The sequence below is a fragment of the Myotis lucifugus genome, unplaced genomic scaffold, assembly GCF_000147115.1.
Source record: "Myotis lucifugus unplaced genomic scaffold, Myoluc2.0 scaffold_494, whole genome shotgun sequence".
Taxonomy (NCBI): Eukaryota; Metazoa; Chordata; class Mammalia; order Chiroptera; family Vespertilionidae; genus Myotis; species Myotis lucifugus.
The window spans coordinates 68,477-84,213 of record NW_005871542.1 but is presented as its reverse complement, the minus strand read 5'-3'; the positions used below and the strand labels follow the sequence as shown (position 1 = coordinate 84,213).

At 43.5% G+C, this 15,737-nt stretch overlaps 1 protein-coding gene across 1 annotated transcript in view; it reads left to right on the top strand.

Annotated features, from left to right (window-relative positions):
* The window catches only part of LOC102429354 (monofunctional C1-tetrahydrofolate synthase, mitochondrial-like), a 101,784-nt gene that overhangs the window by 26,506 nt on the left and 59,541 nt on the right, over nucleotides 1-15,737 (top strand). Inside the window, 6 exon segments of the mRNA XM_023744878.1 lie at nucleotides 526-623; nucleotides 3,169-3,342; nucleotides 11,137-11,273; nucleotides 12,735-12,781; nucleotides 14,149-14,256; nucleotides 15,346-15,420. Coding sequence (XP_023600646.1) covers nucleotides 526-623; nucleotides 3,169-3,342; nucleotides 11,137-11,273; nucleotides 12,735-12,781; nucleotides 14,149-14,256; nucleotides 15,346-15,420 — 639 coding nt within the window.

Genomic DNA, 15,737 nt, shown 5'->3' with positions numbered 1-15,737 from the left:
AACGATGAGAGAGAATCATCGATTGGCTGCCTCCTGCACACCCCCTACTGGGGATCGGGCCCGTAACCCAGGCATGTGCCTGGGTTGAACCTGGGAATTGAACCTGGGACTCTTCAGTCCGCAGGCTGATGCTCTATCCACTGTGCCAAACCGGCTAGGGTGCTGTTGCAAATTTTGGAAGCTAGGCATCCAGCCTGATTGTGCATATATTCTCATGTTTTCCTCATTTTTTCACTTCTAATGGAGATGAAGAACCCACTCTATAAATTTAATCTGTGCACTTGATGCCTTAGTGAACACTTAAACTATTTCGATAGTACATATATCTTATATTTTCCTTTTTAAGAAAAACCTACAAATTTAATTGCATGAGAATGAAAGTATTCCTGATAGTCACTTGAGTCGTTGTGCAACTTGATAATCATTTCCTGGCATGCCACCCCGGAGCAGTGTTTTCACAGTTCACACACAGGCCCCGTCAGCATTTACGTTTCTAACGTGTTTTCCTTCCCGTCCCTTCTGAAGAACATGGTTAGCAGTGGAAGGAGATGGCTCCGTGAACAGCAGTACACGCGCTGGAGACTTCACTGCTTGAAACTTCAGCCGCTCTCCCCAGTACCCAGGTACCCGGTGCTTTGTTTATACTGATGTCAGCTCATCCAGGTGCCTTAGGTCTCCACAGTGACCCACTGAGGGGGCATGCCTCGTGGTGTCATGCCCTCAATGCTAGATCATTTTATCGTTTAAGTACTCCCAAATTAAATAATAACGAACATGTTTACCATATCCTATCATTTCTAATATATGTGTGTTTTTTTTCATTTCTGAAATCAGTATGTACCTTACTGTCACTAATGTATATCCTGAATTAAATGGCAGTGGGGGTTTTTCTTAGTTGTCCATAAAATAATGATGCCTTAGATTTGACCAAATACAGTCATGTGATAATTGGAATATTCTTTTAATGTTAGAAAAGAAACATACGTTGTCTGGTTTTGAGGGCCGTGTAGGTTTCCACTCTGGGGGTAAATGGTCAACCCGGCCAAACACCAGTCCGGGTGGGGAGTGTCCAGCGTATGTGGGAGGATCCGCTGTCCCACAGGACGCTCTGGGATGGCCCCGGCAGATGTTTCCTTCGGAGTGGGCTTTGATGAAGTGTAAGCTACACGCTATCTATAAATTTGGAAATAGAAGCTGGAGAACAGTCTCAGCATTGTTAGCATAGTTAGATAAGATGTCTGAGCCAGAGGAGTGCTCTCTCCAGCCTCATAACGCGTGCTCTGTGGCTCCCCCGCCCCTTTCATCAGAGGCAGACACAATGCCAGCGCTTCCCCAGGTGATCCCAGCTTCTCCAGGTGATCCCATCGCCACTGTTGGGAAACAGTGTCAGTGGTTATTGACTAAGTTTTCGCTGGGTAACCAGTTGCGTTGTAGAATTGACCTGTTTCCCTGGGCAGTTCCTGAACACTGGTTCATTCGATTACATCCATGTTTCAGGCTGGTGAAACCCTCCAGGCGAGGCTTCCACCCCTGAAATAGACTAAACATCTTAGTCATCTTCTGTGTTCATTAATACATAAATCCCAAGGAATGTTGTTTTTCATAATATTATCCCTGTAGTTCTGGAATCTGTTTCATAAAATACTTTTCAAGTTACTTACGTCATTATAGGACCTTACTTTTTAAGAGTAAATGAGTAAATGTTTGAGATGGGCTCCCCCAAATTGTGTGCCACAATCTTTGCTTACATCAAAATAAATTGTCCTTGGGGGAAAGTGCTTTAATTGCTTAACCGAATTTGACTTCTAGCGCCACTGGGGAAAGAAAGGCAGGCTGACTAGTTTATAAATCACTAAGAAAATCATAATGATGTCACTACCACTCTTTAGCTAGGGAAAAGAAAACCTTGGACATTTTCCAAGAGAGGGCTCTTCAATTTAGGATATTGTGGCAGGAGAGAGAGAGAGTAAAAGGAGGGAAAGAGTGAGAGAGAAAGAGGGTAGCCTGGGAAGAATAATGAAGCAGGAGCATGGGCAGTGAGGGGGAGGAAAACCTAAGGGCATGGGAGAACCTGCCTGGAGGCACAGAGCTCAGTCCACATCTGCTGAGGTGCCCTGTCCCCTCTCTGAGCTGCCCTTGGGAGAAGGGGGCATTGGAGGTCGCTTTACTGTTATCTCGTGCACCGGAGTCCGCCCCCTGTGGGGTCATGGAGAAGAATGGGGTCCTGTGGCAGCTGAGACTAGATGTTAGCAGTAGAAACAGACCAGAGCAGGGAGCGACCCACTGCCAGAGGAGAGGGTGATCTGCCCCCCAACGCCGACTGTCGTGCCCCAAAATAGTGCTCCCGGGCCACTCCGGGAACTGGCTCCTGTCTTCTCAGTCCCTGATGCCTGCTCTCCCACAGTCTGGCTCAGGCCTGCTGGGTCTCTCAAACTGATGGCCTGCAGACAGATGGACGGCCTGAACCCCAGTAAAAACATGGCTGAGCTTAGGGGCCCCAGGGGCGCTCTCTGAGGAGATCAGCAGACGCTGGTTTTCACAGCACTCCCGAGAGATGCGCAGCGCTGTTCCCATCTTGCCGGATGAGAAAACAGAACCAAGTGTTTGCCCAGTGACACTCGGGAGCTCCCAAGTCTCCTATCCCTGAGGTTGAGCTTCGGACATGGGTCCATCACAGTTATGTAATTCATGAAATATTTTGAAATATGATTTTGAACTTGAAATAGGAAAGAGAGAGGGACAGTATGGACGCAGATAAAACAAAGTCACATTTACACATTTTTGGAGAGTGGCTCACCCAGTGAGAGCACTGTGCGGTAACCTGTCTGTTCCTGGTTAACGGATACAGCGACGACCCCTAGCATCGTGCTCTATAATAGATTTATACTTAAACGGGCACATTGTGATCTATAGCCTCCTCTCCTACGGTGTAGGTGTTTTCCTTGTACCCGGGCAGAATTCTAGGATCTTTTCCAGTTTCTCTAAAGCGATGCACCATTTTCTCACGTCCGTTAATTGTTAGCAGTTGTGCGTACCGCTGCTTGGGGGAAAGGACCACGAAGCCTTTCGCGTTGATTTAATTGTTGGCGTGGTGTGCGGCCATTTTTCACTCCAGCAGCGACCACCTAAGCTGAGAAGACTCTTGCCTCTTATGTGTTTCCCCCGCAGTGATATCGAGATTTCAAGAGCACAGACGCCAAAAGCTGTGGATGTCCTTGCCAAGGAGATAGGATTGCTTGCAGATGAAATTGAAATCTACGGCAAAAGCAAAGCCAAAGTCTGCTTGTCCCTGCTGGAAAGGCTAAAGGATCAAGCAGATGGAAAATACGTCTTAGTTGCTGGGTAAGACGGCTTTACGGCTCTTTTACTAAGACGACCTGTTTACCAAACTCTCTTCCCCGTGTACGTCCATCGTCACACCCCTCACATCCATCCAGTTCTCGCCTTTGACATTATCTTGTCCATTTCTCTTGGCATGCCTTCCTTTGATGAGCAGTGAGTTTTTCCTTCCAGTGCAAAAGAAATTAGTCTCCACAAAATATAAAGTGTAACAAGTCGCTAATTCAGTACTTCATTTTTTTGTTTCTCATATTGTGTTTTGATCACCCTTGCTCTCCACTTCGGATTTTTTCCTTTGTTTTTTTTCAGGATAAAATAACAATTGAAAGTAAGATATTTTGTATTGAGCAGAGCATTTTTTTAAAATATTTTTTTATTGATTTCAGAGAGGAGGGGAAAGAAATATATCAATGATGAGAGAGAATCATTGACCAGCTGCCTCCTGGGGATTGAGCATGCAGGCCAGGCACGTGCCCTGACGGAATCAAGCCGTGACCTTTAGGTTCATAAGCTGATGCTCAACCACTGAGCCACACTGGCCAGGCTGAGCAGGGCATTTTTTGTGTTCAACTTAGATTTTCCTATTCATGTCTTTACTCTTTCTTATAGATGAATTTGAATTATAAAAACTCAGTATTTGTCTTTCTTGCATGTCAGAATTAATGTTGGGCCATGCACAGTATTTATGAAAAGGAGCTTTTCCTTTTATTTTCCCTCTTAAAAAAAGAAATGCATTCCCTAGCTGAAAAATATGATAGAAAACAAAGGATTTCAAATATTTACTCAGTGTGACCTGAGGGAACATAGAGAGACCATATAAATTCCTCTGTTGTTTTAAATTTTCATTGCACGGGCTTGCTAATGATCTAGAGGCCAAAGCTGGAGGCACAAAAACCTCTTAACACTCAGAGATGTTTCTGATCATTGGACTTGACTCATAGTTAACTTTCTTTTCACATATTTAATTGTGGATGTTAGTGCTTTATTCCCTTTTTCTGATTATAAAAATCATGCATACTCATTGTGAAAGTATCCCAGAAAGTATAAACAAGAGAGTGAGACATCCCAGCTCCTAGCACCCAGAGGGAACAACTGTTAACATCTGAGACCATCTTGACACCGATGCAGTCACTCATAAATGAGGTCACTGACACTGCTCTTCTGGGGGTGGCGGAGTGTTCAGCAGTGTGCTGTGCCCTGTCAGTCATTGCGGAGCCACGTCATCGTTGTTCATGACTACATACCATTGCACCCTTAATAGCCCAGATTCTTCAAGTGCCGGGAAGGGGGGTCCCCGGCAGAGCGGGTGGTAGAAATGCCTGAGATGAGGGTGGGTTCCATTTTCCACATCTTCCCGGCACCGAGAAGCGCTGCTGTGGCCCAGCCACTGAGGGACCAGCATGTGTCTACTGCTCCAAGTACGGAGGCGGGAAAATGATCGGAGAACATCTTAGGGATGTCCCATCATTCATTTAGCCAGTTCTCTATTGCTGGGCACTTAAATTGTTTCCCGTTTTTGGCCATTATAAACTGCTAAAATCACCAGCCTTGGGCATGCGTATTTGTGCATTGGTCCAATATCTCCTTAGGAAAGATCCCTAGAGGTGAATTCAGTGTTGCAAAACTACAAATAAATATAAAACTACCAAAAAATCAAGATACCATGCATCATGTCACCTCTCCAAGGGCATCCTGATTGCTTCATATTTCCTCCCTCCATCCTCTTCCCCCTTCTCACCCCTCCTTGTCTCCAGCTCCTGTTACTATTTTGTAAGAGGAGTGGGCAGTCAGGGTCTGTCAGAGTCACTGTGGTTTAAAGGAATTCATACCTTGTTGCAGCATCTCAGGTGCCTGTGGCTTAAACCTCCTTCAGGCTGCCTGGCTCCCTTATAGTTGGACTCCCCACCCTAATGGGGTTCTTTCCAAGCTAGGCCTCCCCCTGGCCCTCCCTCCCCAATGTCGCCCAACTGAGCTGCAGGAGAGCTCCACGCTGAGGGATGCTGGTCTGTCTGCAGGCCCCTGGGGCCAGGATGTGAAGGAGCCCGCTGCCTGGGGGGCTCCGGGTTCCTGAGTTGTCATTGCACATCTAGTCGGTTTTGCTTTATGCTCATAATGCTTGATGCAAGTTTGTTGATAGTGAATAAGCAAACTTGGGTGTGGAGAACTTCCAAATTCAGCGTCTTATCCACGGATTTGCTTTCCTTCTCCCAGGCCTTGGGTGATCTTGGTGGTGGGTTTGCTGCCTGTCTCACCCCGATTAGGGTAGGAGGACTTAAAGGAAAACGCAGAGGACATGTTCTCAGTTTTATGAAGGAAAAGTCTGCTGCATTTTCTCATGTGGAGTGGCCGTGGTTTATCTGCTTTGGGCGCCTGAATATTGGAAATGAAAACACAAGCGTAGACATGACCCTTCTTAGCCAGGAACACAGAATCGATATTTCTAAAGCGAAAGCTCTGGCGGTGTTGTTACCAGGTTCCGAACTGGAAGCCCTTCTGCCAAAGCCTGGCCTCCGGCCTCACACCGGAGCATGACCACCGGCCTGGCCGGCTGGGGTTACAGCCCCCCGGGGCCCGCCCCCAGGAGAACACTGCCCTGCGCAGTCTCTGTGTCTTGTTTGTGTGCAGTTGAGCTGAGGAAGCCAGGCTGCCGTGTTGTGGATAGGGATGGAAATTATACCTGAATTCTCAAGTACAGATCTGACCCAAGAGATGAGTTCTTTTTCTGAAATTGTGGTATAAGTTCCCTGCTGAACAAAGGGCCCAGGAAGCAACAAAAATTAAACTGTGTTCCTTTCAACTGCGTTGGGAAAGAACAAAAGCTGCCAGGGTGGGATTTTGAGATATAAGTGCATCTGTTGAGTAGCATGAAGGTGCTTGGTAATATACACCCACTGTGTTCTGTAGGAGGAACAGACCTCCCCTGTCAGCACAACAAATGATGCTGAAGTGAGTAAACTGCCTTTGTTGTCTAATTGTTTAATAGCTGGGTGCTTAAGATTAGTTTAAAGCATAGACATTTTACTTATAATCTAAAATGAGTTCATTTTTTAAAAAATATATTTTATCGAATTTTTACAGAGAGGAAGGGAGAGGGATAGTTAGAAACATTGATGAGAGAGAAACACCGATCAGCTGCCTCCTGCACATCTTCCACTGGGGATGTGCCTGCAACCCAGGTACATGCCCTTGACCGGTATCGAACCTGGGACCCTTCAGTCCGCAGGCTGACGCTCTATCCACTGAGCCAAACCGGTCAGGGCTAAAATGAGTTCCTTTGAAGTAAAAATCACCTCTATATTTTTACTTTTGATCAAGTTAGTGATGGGAAAGTGACATTATCAAACCATTGTACACTTCTTTAGAAATATAAGTTTTCCATTAAATGGAAACTTTTTCAGAAAGGCTTTTTTATTCTGAAAATAATTTTGGCTCATTGTATAAAAATTTAACAGAAAGAAGAGGAAAAAGAAGGAGAAAACAAAATTTCTCATTATCCAGAAGTGTTAAAATTGGTTAGATTTCCTCCCAGGGTTTTGTCCATGCATTCATCCTTTTTACACATTGAGATCATGCCGTAAATACCACTTCATGTCCTGCCTCTTTGTCTGAATACTGTAACATAAAGCTTTTCCCATGCTTTAGAGTTCAAACGCCCACGTAATGTTTAAATAAACTTTAAAAATAACAATATATATTTGTTATTATACATTTCAATTTATGTGTAAATGCGATTTCAATATATCAACAGCAGGATAACTATAAAACAGTGGATTAACATTTTTTTCTACTAGTAATAACCCAAATGCAGAACAGATTAATTCGCTTTAAAAAGCTATTCTTCAAACTTTAGAATTTCTTACTCTGTCAGAATCATCTGTATTTCATCAGCTACACATCGCATGGTATTTACACCTACACATCACTTTATTTGCTTTGCCTGACAAAATGAAAAGTATTGGGAATTGTTCAGGGAAATATGCCAAAAGAATCTTAGGGGCTCTTGAGTTTTACATATTTTCCCAGTTACACTAATGAAAAGGAATTTGTTTGAGAACTTGACTCGGAGTGCAGCTGTAGGGCATTGGATATGTGTGCAGGAGCAGTCTCCATTGGCCCTTTACTGATTTCTGTGCAGAAGTTTCTAGAACTTCTCTGAATTGCTTGGACAGAGCAGTTTAAAGAGAAGCCCAAATCGGTCTGTGAAGAGACTGAGTTTCACATTAAAGAAAAGTTAAAATCTTTTACATCGCTTTTTTTTTCCTGTAGAGTGCCAAATACCTGATTGGATTTTCTTCTTTTCTTTTTCTTTTTCCTTTTTTTTTTTTTTTCTATTTCAACTCCTTATTTTAGTCTGTGTAAAAATAACCTTTATTGGCTTTTCTAAGATGATGCTTTTCTGCCTTGGATAAGGATTTAAACATCTGTGAGTTTTCCTTTTATTTGCGTTATTTGCGCAATAAAACAAAGGTATTTAGAAGAAACCACGACAGGACCTTTGAACTCTTTACCTCAGTCACAGGCAATGGAAACAGCCCAACGGCCCGTGGAGTGTATCGGCCTGTGGAGTGTATCGTTAGGTAGTAAAAGGCTTGTAGAAGCCCTTCCCCATCGGGAGGATGCCTGGGGTGAGTGATATATATTCGCGTGCTGTTTGAGCATATAGTTGGCAATTTGTGGGTAGATCCATGGCTAATGGCAATAATGCTGTTTAGCAAGATTCTAGATTTTGAGACCAGTTCAAAGTTTTACCACTGCATAAGCCATGTCTTTGATCTTTGAGTAAGTGGTAAACTTCTTTCAGATCATGTCCAAGTTGGCACCGAGCACTTCAATAAATTTTTACTCTTGTTAACAGTAAACATTTATCTCAGAAAAAGCGTTGAAATTCCTTCGTCTACCGTTTTGTGCTCATCTGCACCTTAGACAGGTGACTGGGATGCGATGAGAATGGGCATAATCCCTCCCCTGAGCAAGCTCATGGCCTGGCAAGCGAGACAGACATGTCAGGAAGCTTATAAAAATGCCCTCTGGAAAGTTCTAGAATAAACACATACTAAAGGGTGTGGGGTATTAGAGGGAGCGGACCAGTCAGCTGGGGGAATTGAAGAAAATACTGAACAAAAATCACAGTTCTGTCTCCATAAACCCTTAGCTCCTATAGAAAAAGAAAGTAGGTTGACATGGTGCTTGTTTTCTGTGTCAGCCTGATAACTTGGAATCTGAGCTAAGGACATGGGGACAATAGTTAAACCACATTTTGATGCCATATGCAGCAATGAGGTGACATAAGTTTTTATTGTAGCTCTCCTTTTATTGCCCCCAATAAATACTTCCTACTTTCCGATTCTCCTGACTTGTAATCGTTGGCAGAAAGCTAAGCAGTCCTGTGTTTCTAATTAAGAGTTGGATGGTGAGCTGGAGTTTGGAGGAGGTCATCTCTGGGCGGGTCTGCTCTTGGCTGTCTCCAGCAGCTCTGTTAGCATATCCTTGGAACGGAAAATGTAATCCTTCGTGTGAAGTTTAAGTAAACCACCGATCCCTTTGCAAACAGTAAGTGCTCAGTTAAACAGAAAGTTCACTCAGAGCATAAACACCTTCCTGACTTTGAGTCTCCGTGTCGACCAGGTCTCATGTGGCGGGGAGAGTCTGAGGGGGACTTCACCAGGCTCCTCTCAGGTTGGCTCACCCGCTCCCTGCCAGCGACCTCCTTGATGCTAAATCCAGTGACCTGCTTCTCGGTCCTCACTAGGCTTCAGACCTCTTCAAACTCGACACTGCCTTGGTTTCTTTCCAAGACTCCCTGTTGCTCCCCTCCTGCTCCCTCAAGGTTTCTTCCACTGCTCCTTCTTAGCTTCCTTTCGCTCTCTCTTCTGACTATTCCTTAAGAGAAAAACCTTCTTAACAATTTTGTTTTTATCTTTTTTCTTACTCTGTTCACACTCGCTGACTGATCTTACCCATTCCTATCCATAAAAATAACCATGTGATAATCAGCCTGTGTAGCTTGGTGGTTGAGCGTTGACCTCTGAACCAGGAGGTCATGGTTCGATTCCCGGTCAGGGCACATGCCCGAGTTGTGGGCTCGATCCCCAGTGTGGGGCATGAAGGAGGCAGCCCATCAACGATTCTCTCTCATCATTGGTGTTTCTGTCTCTCCCTCTCCCTTCCTTTCTGAAATCAATAAAAATACATTTTAAAAAAATAATAATAACCTTGTGAGGTAAGAATATTTGACTGGGTTTGATTTCCAGTTCTAATTGTGTGACCTCGGGCAAGTTCCTTAAATGCCTTGTGCCTCCATTTCCTCACTTTTCAAATGGGACTAAAAATAATGAACCCAATGACTATAACACAGAGCCTAGCATATTAACCACCCCAAACCCACCCTCAATTGTATCTGGCTGTACCTAGTCATTTGTCAGGTCTCAGTTTAGATATTACTTCCTCCAGGAAACCTTCCCTGATGTTCCAAATCTAGTTAGATCCTCCTTCCGTGGGCTCTCATAATGCAATTTAACTGCCCTATTTCCCATTCATTGTAATTGCTGATTTATCTGTCCATGTGTCTCATTCATCATGAGCTCTGTGAGGGCAGTGATGGAATCCAACTTGGACATCAGTGTATCCCCAGGGACTAGGAGCCTGGCACATAGCAGTACTTAATACATAGTTGCTGAATGAATGGTTGATTGCATGGCTCTGGTGGTCTGAGATAGTTGGGGATGATGTCTCTAAGGGTATTACTTCTTCGTGGTCACATCACTAGATTTTGCAAGTCAGAAAACCCAATCATCAGTTTTGTTGTGGTCGAGTATCCTAGGCAGCCTGACTCACACCATCTGACTCATAGAAGACAATATTGCAAGCCCAAATGACAGTTTTAAAAACTTGTCACAGTGGTTAGAATAGGCTAAGGAACAGGTTTATGGGGCCTCACATGGGAATGTAATGCACGCCTGTCCTATCACGTAACACTGTGGTGTTATGTATGAACGTGTGATGTGATGTTGGGTGTTGGGTGTTGTAGCCAACAATAAGCTCCCCAGTGCACAGGTGGTCTTAGCGCACCGAGGAGCTTTGGACTTACTCTTTTTAACTATTTGAGGGGCTGTTGTAGGGGAGGAATGGGGCTCCCTGTGTCTGACTCCAGGAGAGAGGAGGCTACACGAAGCAGACATCTCTTCCCGAGGGCACAGAACTTCCTCGCTGTGAAAGCTGTCAGTCCAGAAGAGATGAGCCGCCCGAGGGCAATGGGCGCCCATTGCCGCTTGTTTTCAGACTCGGCGGGGACAACCCTGGGCACTGATTTCTAAAAAGGGAGGATGGGTGGGGACATAGGGTCCCTTCTAATCCAGGGGGTTAAGCTGTGCCCCACTCACTCATGGACCACTGAGGCAGCCCCTGTGCCCACATCATGTCCCCAGTCAATGGCCCTGGAAGAACAAATGCCAAGTTACCCATCAGCAAGAAGCGACATGAGCTTAATTTCTGAAACCCTTTGATGTAGGGTTCTATGTGGCTTCTTGAAGTTGATGTTATGAGCACCACTGCCAAATAGCTTCTTTTTTTTTTTTTTTTTTTGGTAAAGTTGTGTCTGTATCTTGACTAACATAAGCATGGCCTGTGTGGCATGGGTAGACCATAATGGTTCAAGAAAACTGATTAAGTGACTTTAGAATGGTATGTTCTCTCGTATGTTCTCTCCTCTGATTAGGCTTTTGTACCTTAAGTTTATTTTATAGGCTGTCTAGGAAATATTATTAAATTCACTATTATTTTTCCCCCCTCCCAAATCAGGATCACGCCCACCCCTCTTGGAGAAGGGAAAAGTACAGTGACCATCGGGCTCGTGCAGGCACTGACCGCACACTTAAACATCAACTCCTTTGCCTGTCTAAGGCAGCCTTCGCAAGGGCCAACTTTCGGCGTTAAAGGTACTTGATTTAAACAACTAGCGTATCTTTCAGAGCAAAATTGGGGGGTAGGAATTTTCTTAAAGTCTAAAAAGAACATCATCAACAGATGTGGAGTTAAAACTTATCAGAGGAACTAGTGCGTTTTATCCCTACATGCACCCCCTCCTCTATGCTCTGTAGGTGAAGGTCGCCCTGAGTTGGTCCTGCAGAGGGCGCTGTAGTGGGGGGTTTAGTGGCACCCCCAGCCCAAGAAGCTGATCCCCTTGGTTTCCGTGGACAGTGGTCAGGCTCTTGCTCAGGAGTCCAACCTGCAGTGGAAGTCTTCTGTTTCACCAAAAACTTCTTTGCCAAGCGACTTTGAAATTCTGCTATTTATATTGGTGTTTTATCATCCCAGCCATGGCGAAAGGTCTTTCCATTCATGCGGCTAGAGACCCTTCCGGTCGGAGCCCAAGCCTCACCCTTTTCGGAGTTGCTGTGTGGGGCCTGAGCAGCTCTGGAACTGGCTGTGGACGGAGATGTGATGGAATTCCTCTTTGGCAGTGGCTGGGCTGATATTTGGCACCATCCCATTCACTACTCTTTCTTCATTGATTTATCTTGAAATTGTTCTCCAGCTCACTGTACAATAGCATCTATTGCTTTAATTACCGTTTCTTCTTGGCGCTTTGTCGTTTTTAGCAGTATTATATTTATATTACTCTTGTAAATATTAATAACTAGTAATTCATTAAGTCCTGATAACTCATAGAATGTCATGCAGTGGAATGAACACTAGACTTGGAGCAAGAAGGCTGAGATTTTATTCATGGCTGTCTCTTACTGCTGTGTGACCTTTAGCCAGTTATAACCGCTCTGAGCTGTGGCTGTAGAATTGTAAAAAGTCATAAGCTAGGCTTACCAGGTTATTGTGAGGACCAAATGAGACAGTATAGAAAAGACAGGATAAACTATAAAATGATATGGACATGGAAGATATCATTATCGTTTTGGGAAAAATTAGTCTTTTTAATGTAATGGCTTTACAATTTTGAGGGATAAAGAGCATGGCAGATCTTATATATTATCATCTAAGATAAAATTAAGTTTATAATGTGTTAGTCTGAGTTTATCAGACGGATTTTTTTAGCCAAGTTTTTTGATACTTCAGTGCATGTGCAACTTAAATGAAGCATAGCCCCAAAGATACAATAAATTAAGAAAACCGCATGTTTGCTGCAATAACATTCGCAATATTATTTTTACCCTTTTTTAAAATGAGGAAAATGAAAGTCTTAAATTGCAGAGTTGGACATGGTGTGAGCTTTCCCCCCTCCTGTCCTACTTTGATAAATGGTTCATGTTTCCCACTGGCTGTTATTTCATCTTGGGGGTAGGTGACTCCCCGTTGGGTGTGAGGAGCCGTGTCCCTGGGGCTCTGTTCCTCTGTGTAGCTGCCCTTGGTGACTCCTTTTAAATGGTGCCCGCTCTGTTGTTTAGGAGGCGCTGCAGGTGGCGGCTATGCGCAGGTCATCCCCATGGAGGAGGTAAGATCTCAAAGGGACACGTGTCGTATGTCACTTTTTTTTCTGTGCTCCCATAAACACAGGCCCACAGTCCTCAATTCCAGCATCCTGAAGGCCCCGAAAACCAAACCCAGCCTTGATTGTTATGGTCTGTTTATGGATTTTGTCTGTGCAGTTGGTGTAAACCTTCATATATTTTGCTGTAGAAATAGTGTTTTTGATGAACCGATGTTGACCGACACCCTGCTTGGGGTGTTTTTAAGTAAGTTATACGTACATCACATCACTTCTCTAAATTCCAAAAAGTTCTGAATCCCCAAACCCTCCTGGCCTCAGGTTCTGGATGAGAGGAAGCAGGCCTGTGTTGCCTACCAGCTAAGGTATAAACTATTATGGCATGTTCTCAATACTTCACATTATAAATATTATAACATATTTGCACATATTTAATTTTTCATATTTTTAGTGATCATATATTTTGTTACAAAATCAGACTTTAAATACAAAATATAAATAGTTAACCTTCCAAGAAATGTAACTTAAAGCAGAACACCACTTTTTCAAATCAATTAACTTATTTTTTTAGCCCAAAGTTGCTTTGTTTCTGAAGTAACTGGTAGTGTTTTTTAGGTGGCACTTCCACCCTTTCAAGCAGCAATGTGGTGAGACCACCAAGTCCTTTAACCCCATAACCGCACTGCTGGAAACATTGGTTATTAGCAATTGATTATTTAAAAACAAAACAAAAAACTATTTGCATGTATTTTTGGAAGCCACAGACTGCATAGTTTTGGTACTTTTCTCAATTATACAGCCCCTATAAATTGTAACTGTACATAAACAACATTATTACATAATAATGAGGTGTTTTTTTAAAGCAGGTAGCAAATTATAAATATGCCAATTTTACACATATGACTGTATGTACATAAGACTAGAAGGAAATAGCAGAATTAATAGAGTTGTGAGAATGATATTTTTTTTGTTTCTCAGACTTTGTGTCATATTTTCTGTTATACTGTTGTTGCTGTTTGTTTCATGCCCTGCCTCCTTCCAAAGTATATTTGATACGATATCATTTTCTAACACACAAAACAATGCATAAAAATGGAAATAAGGAAAACAGAATAAGGAAACCAATCACTAAATTATCAGAACCCTTCACCTTTATCCTGAGAAAGAAAGAATTTGGGACAGGAAGTCTGTTCAGGAGTTCTTTATTGTCAAGTGGAAAACGCTGACATTGATTTTCTGATTTAGGCCGTTTTATGGGCTCAGCTTATCATGAGGATATGTAATTAGCATAATGTTTTATTTACTCAGAAAGTCCTTGAATACTGCCACGGTTGTTTAAAACAAGTAGAAAGATGTTTTCATTTCCTATGTAGTTCAACCTTCACTTGACCGGGGATATCCATGCCATCACTGCCGCCAATAACTTGCTGGCTGCTGCCATCGACGCAAGGATTTTTCACGAAAACACTCAAACTGACAAGGTGAGAAAGGTTTCTTGTTGGCTGTTTGGGGCATCTTGTCCTAGGACTCCTGGATTCTTAAGAAGTTTATGAGTTCTCTGAAATGGTAGTCCAAATTTTGTGAATTTATGTATGTTCTTATTTCTGGGGGATAGGTTCTATACTTTGGTCAGATTCTCAAGTGAGTTTATAACCACTGCTAAGTTGTTGGGAGGGTTATGTCGGTTGTACTTTTTAAGCCAAATATTCTTTGAGACGAGCCTGTAGTTTTTAAGGTGGTCGGTGTGCCACTTCCCTTCATTCTGTCCATAGGTCTAATCTCTTCTCTATACTAAGGGGGTTGGAGTGATAGCTTTTTAAGACTAATGTTACATGCAGCTGTCCTAGGTGTGCTGTTAAAAAGGTCAGACCCCCTTGTCTGGCCTGTGTGGCTCAGTGATTGAGCTTTGTCCGATGAACCAAGAGGTCACAGGTTCAGTTGCTGATCAGGGCACATGCCAGCGTTGTGGGCTCGATCCCCAATAGAGGACATGCAGGAGACAGCCAATCAATGTTTCTCTCTCATCGATGTTTCTATCTCTCGCTCTCCCTTCCTCTCACTCTAAAATCAATTAAAAAAGGAAAATAATTTTTTAAAAGGTCACACCCTCTTGATGGGCTTCAGGTGCATGCAGTCTGAGAGGTAAACCATACATCTGGAAGCGACAGGGCACCAGGTGCTAATTCCTCATAGACACGGACATGGGTAAAAGTAGGCGTTTCTGGCACTTTTATAGGGGTCCCGACTACCTCCAATTAAAGTAACTTTCTAGTGAGTTATTGAAACCAAACTCAGATAAATATTAATTTGATAGTTATAAGGCTGTAGATGAAGAAACATCTATTTATGCAAACTCTTTGCAATGTGCATTATGTCAGATCGAGGCAGATTTATGAAAATGACAGAGCTTAAGGCTACATCGCTTATCGTAGCCAAGAATTTTAATAGGGCCTATAATCTAAACAGTTTGGTTATAAATGTAATGAACTTTGTTGTATCCTGTGAATTGTCCAAGTTCATGGTTGGCCCTTTAACTCCTGTGGCGTTTTATTTTTGTTTTGTGTTCTTAGTCTCTGTACAATCGCCTGGTTCCTTCGGTGAATGGTGTTCGAGAATTTTCAAACATTCAGCTTGCTCGGCTGAAGGTAAGTGTCCAGTGAGTGGTTCTTTAAAAGGAAAATATCCCAGAGGAAGCAGAAAAGCGGTCAGAGCCAGAAAGTTTGAACCTGGTTTGGATTTGGTTTTGAGCCACTCTTTGGGGTATTAAACGCTACAGAGAGCACAGAACTGGAAGCCTGGGACCTGCATCCCACACCAAACAGCAGGGCGGACAAATCGGGCCTCGGGATCTTCCTCGATGAATGAGAGGCCTGCTCTGCCGGCCTGGAGTGCCCGAGTCAGCAAGCACGAGGATCTGCAAGAGCCCTTCTCTTTTGTGAAATGTCTTTACTTTCTAGGGAAC